The sequence below is a fragment of the Sapajus apella genome, unplaced genomic scaffold (genome assembly GCF_009761245.1).
Source record: "Sapajus apella isolate SASKATOON/1434 unplaced genomic scaffold, GSC_monkey_1.0 scaffold15, whole genome shotgun sequence".
Classification (NCBI taxonomy): domain Eukaryota; kingdom Metazoa; phylum Chordata; class Mammalia; order Primates; family Cebidae; genus Sapajus; species Sapajus apella.
The window spans coordinates 10917040-10920629 of NW_022436955.1; the positions used below are offsets into that span (position 1 = coordinate 10917040).

The window sequence follows — 3590 nt, forward strand, 5'->3', positions numbered from 1 at the left end:
GGGATTACAGGCACGCACCACCATGCCCAGCTAATGTTTTTGTATTTTTAGTAGAGACGGGGTTTCACCATGTTGACCAGGATGGTCTCGATCTCTTGACCTCGTGATCCACCCGCCTCGGCCTCCCAAAGTGCTGGGATTACAGGCTTGAGCCACCACGCCCGGCTAACTATTCTTTTTCTTACTTTTCTTGTCTTCTTTTATATTATTTTTTATTCATCCATTTGTTTCTACTAGTTTATAAGTTATGTATTTTTTCTATGCTTTCAGTATTATTCCCCAAATGATAATATGTGTCCTTAACTTACATAATTTTTAAATGTTAATACCTTAAGTGTTCTTTTGGATAATTCAGAAACCTTAGAGTACTTTATTCCATTTACTCTTTCCTGGCTTACGTTTTTTTTTTTTGTTTTGTTTTGTTTTTTTTGTTTTGTTTTTTTACTATAATCATCTTTGGAAGACTTATATGTTATTATTATTGATTTTTAAATTTCTTTATATTTTTAAAGACTTCACATTATTTTTTATATAATGTTTATTTAAACCTATCCATTTATTTGCCACTGTTTGCTCACTTCCTTTTTCTTCCCAGACTTCCCTTCTGATATCATTTAACCTTGCCTTATAGTAGTACATACTTTAGTGTAGGTCTATTAGTGATGAGCTCTTTCAGCTTTTCTTTGTGTGATGATGCCTGTATTTCACCATCACTCTTGAAAGGTATTTTTTTGGGGGGGTATAGATTTTTAGGTTGACAGTTCATTCTCTCTGTCTTCCCACTTTTTTTTTTTTGAGACAGGGTCTAAATCTGTTGTCCAGACTGGACAGTACAGTGGCACAATCATAGCTCATTATAACCTCAAACTTCCGGGCTCAAGCAATCCTCCCAGCTCAGCCTCATAAGTAGTTAGGACTACCACCACACCTGGCTAATGAAAAAAAATTTGTGGGGCCAGGCGCAGTGGCTCATGTCTGTAATCCCAGCACTTTGGGAGGCCGAGGCAGGTGGATCACCTGAGGTCAGGAGTTCAAGACCAGCCTGGCCAACATGGTGAAAGCCCATCTCTACAAAAAATACAAAAATTAGGTGGGCATGGTATCACATGCCTATAATCCCAGCACTTTGGGAGGCCGAGGTAGGTGGATCACTTGAGGTGAGGAGTTGGAGATGAGCCTGGCCAACATGGCAAAACCCATCTCCACTAAAAATACAAAAATTAGCTTGGCATGGTGGCACGTGCCTATAATCCCAGTTGCTCAGGAGGCTGAGACACGAGAATTGCTTGAACCTGGGAAGCGGAGGTTGCAGTGAGCCGAGATTGTGCCACTGCACTCCAGCCTGGGCAACAGAGTAAGACTCTGTTTCAAAAAATAATAAAGAAAAGAAATTTGTCTCCATAATGTTATAGATTCTTTCCTGTTTACACAAAAGTCCCACGTGTTATTGGTGGTGGTGGTGTTCCACGTGGAAGTCCCTTCCTCACTTTATGCGCCATTGATCAGAATTATAAACCACTTCTTCCTGAGAAGTGTTTCTGGCAGACAGAGAGTATGTTCAGTGAACAGAGGTACTCCCAGCTGGGCTACAAATAATTCTTACCATGTTTTGTTTTTTCCCCTTGGTGGAGATTAGAGTTCAGACACTACTTGCCTCTTCAGTCCACGGTCCGATCCCCAGAGAAGATGACTAGAGAAGGGTACCGACTATCTTTTTTGGACAGTAAGTCTTCAGGTTCTTTTCCAGAAAAGGAATTGATACCAAAACCTGATACTTTTCATGTTACTCATGATGCCTCACTGAGTAAACGCCTGGATGTGGGTGATTCTAGTCAGATCCATCCCTGTCAATTACCTTCAGATGTTGGTCTGGAAAATTATGACAGTCGTTATTCTCAAACTCTATCCCTGCATGGAAGTCTTGGTAAAAGACCTCAGAGAAGCAAGAACTATCAAGAGTATAGCATAAAGCCTTCAAATGACATAAAGGCCACCACTTCGCACTCCTGTGGAGACTTATTGACTTCTCTGTCAAACCCTGACTCCAGCGCTGGGAGGCTTTTGAAGCTTAGTTCAGGTAACAGCTCCTTGTCAGTTTACAGGTCTTCTTCATAGGCATGAAGATAGAAGGTGTAACTAAAAATTTTGGAATTAACCCTTCTGGAATTGCATTAGCATTTCTTAAGTTGTATTTCAAGGTCACCAGTGGTTCTCAAGAACCCCCAGAAATCTGTAGGGTATGAGTGTAACATGATGCGTATAATAGGGAAAATTTGTAGGAAAGTGAGCATCACAGCTACTTGCTATTTTAGTTAAGTAGCATCTCAGGACATCTAGCCTTTTACTTACAGTCACTTCTATCCTGAGTTACTTTCAGAAAAAGTTAGTTTCAGGCCAGGTGCAGTGGCTCACACCTGCATTCCCAGCACTTTGGGAGGCCAAGATGGGCAGATCACAAGGTCAGGAGTTCAAGATCAGCCTGACAAACATGGTGAAACCCCATCTCTACGAAAAATACAAAAAAAAAATTAGCCAGGCATGGTGATACGCGCCTGTAATCCCAGCTACTCCAGAGGCTGAGACAGGAGAATTGCTTAAACCCAGGAGACGGAGGTTTCAGTGAGCCAGGATTGGGCCACTCCACTCCAGCCTGAGTGATAGAGCAAGACTCTGTCTTGAAAACAATAACAAAAACAGAAGAAGTTAGTTTCAGAGTTAGTCATAGAGATCACTTTTCTGTTATTTATTTATTCAACCAAACTCATTGAACATCTACAGTGTCCCAGACACTGTTCTAGCTCTGCAAATAAAGTAGCAAACAAACTAAAGTTCTGTGTATATATTACCATAATAAAAAGACAGCCCCTACTTTCATGGAGTTTACATTCTCATGGGGTAAGACACATGACAAACATTTTAACATGTAAATATATGTCAGGTTATGGTTAGCGCTGTGGAAAAAATTATATAAGGGCATAATAAGGGCATAGAGAGTGATAAGGAGGAGGGGATGCTTTAGATAGAATGGTCAAGAAAGCTTCTCTGATGAGGCACCATAAAAGTAGAGACTTGAATGAAGTGGGAGTGTAAGCCATGTGGGTCTGGGAAGAGAACTTTCTAGACAGTGGGAATAAATGCAAAGGTCCTGAGGCTGGAACATACTTGTCATGTTCAAGGAACCTCAGGGAAGCCAGTGTAGCTGCAGCAAAGTAAGTAGAGTGTATAGATGAAGCAAGAAAGATGCCATACTTTTATTCTGGGTGAGATCAGAAGTAGTTGGAGGGTTTACAGCAAGGGAGTGACGTGATCTCACTTAAGAATTACTGTGGGCGGCCGGGCGCGGTGGCTCAAGCCTGTAATCCCAGCACTTTGGGAGGCCGAGGCGGGTGGATCATGAGGTCAAGAGATCGAGACCATCCTGGTCAACATGGTGAAACCCCGCCTCTACTAAAAATACAAAAAATTAGCTGGGCATGGTGGTGCGTGCCTGTAATCCCAGCTACTCAGGAGGCTGAGACAGGAGAATTGCCTGAGCCCAGGAGGCGGAGGTTGCGGTGAGCCGAGATCACGCCATTGCACTCCAGCCTGGG

General features: G+C 42.3%; 1 protein-coding gene across 5 annotated transcripts in view; it reads left to right on the forward strand.

Annotated features, from left to right (window-relative positions):
• The window catches only part of LRRC36 (leucine rich repeat containing 36), a 57302-nt gene that overhangs the window by 36535 nt on the left and 17177 nt on the right, over positions 1 to 3590 (forward strand). For 3 of the 5 annotated variants that reach the window (XM_032284235.1, XM_032284238.1, XM_032284237.1), the window contains exon 8: positions 1637 to 2077. The exons of 1 other annotated variant lie outside the window; for it this stretch is intronic. In XM_032284235.1, coding sequence (XP_032140126.1) covers positions 1637 to 2077 — 441 coding nt within the window. The remainder of the gene's footprint in view (positions 1 to 1636; positions 2078 to 3590) is intronic. One more of the 5 variants, XM_032284239.1, reaches the window with a different exon arrangement.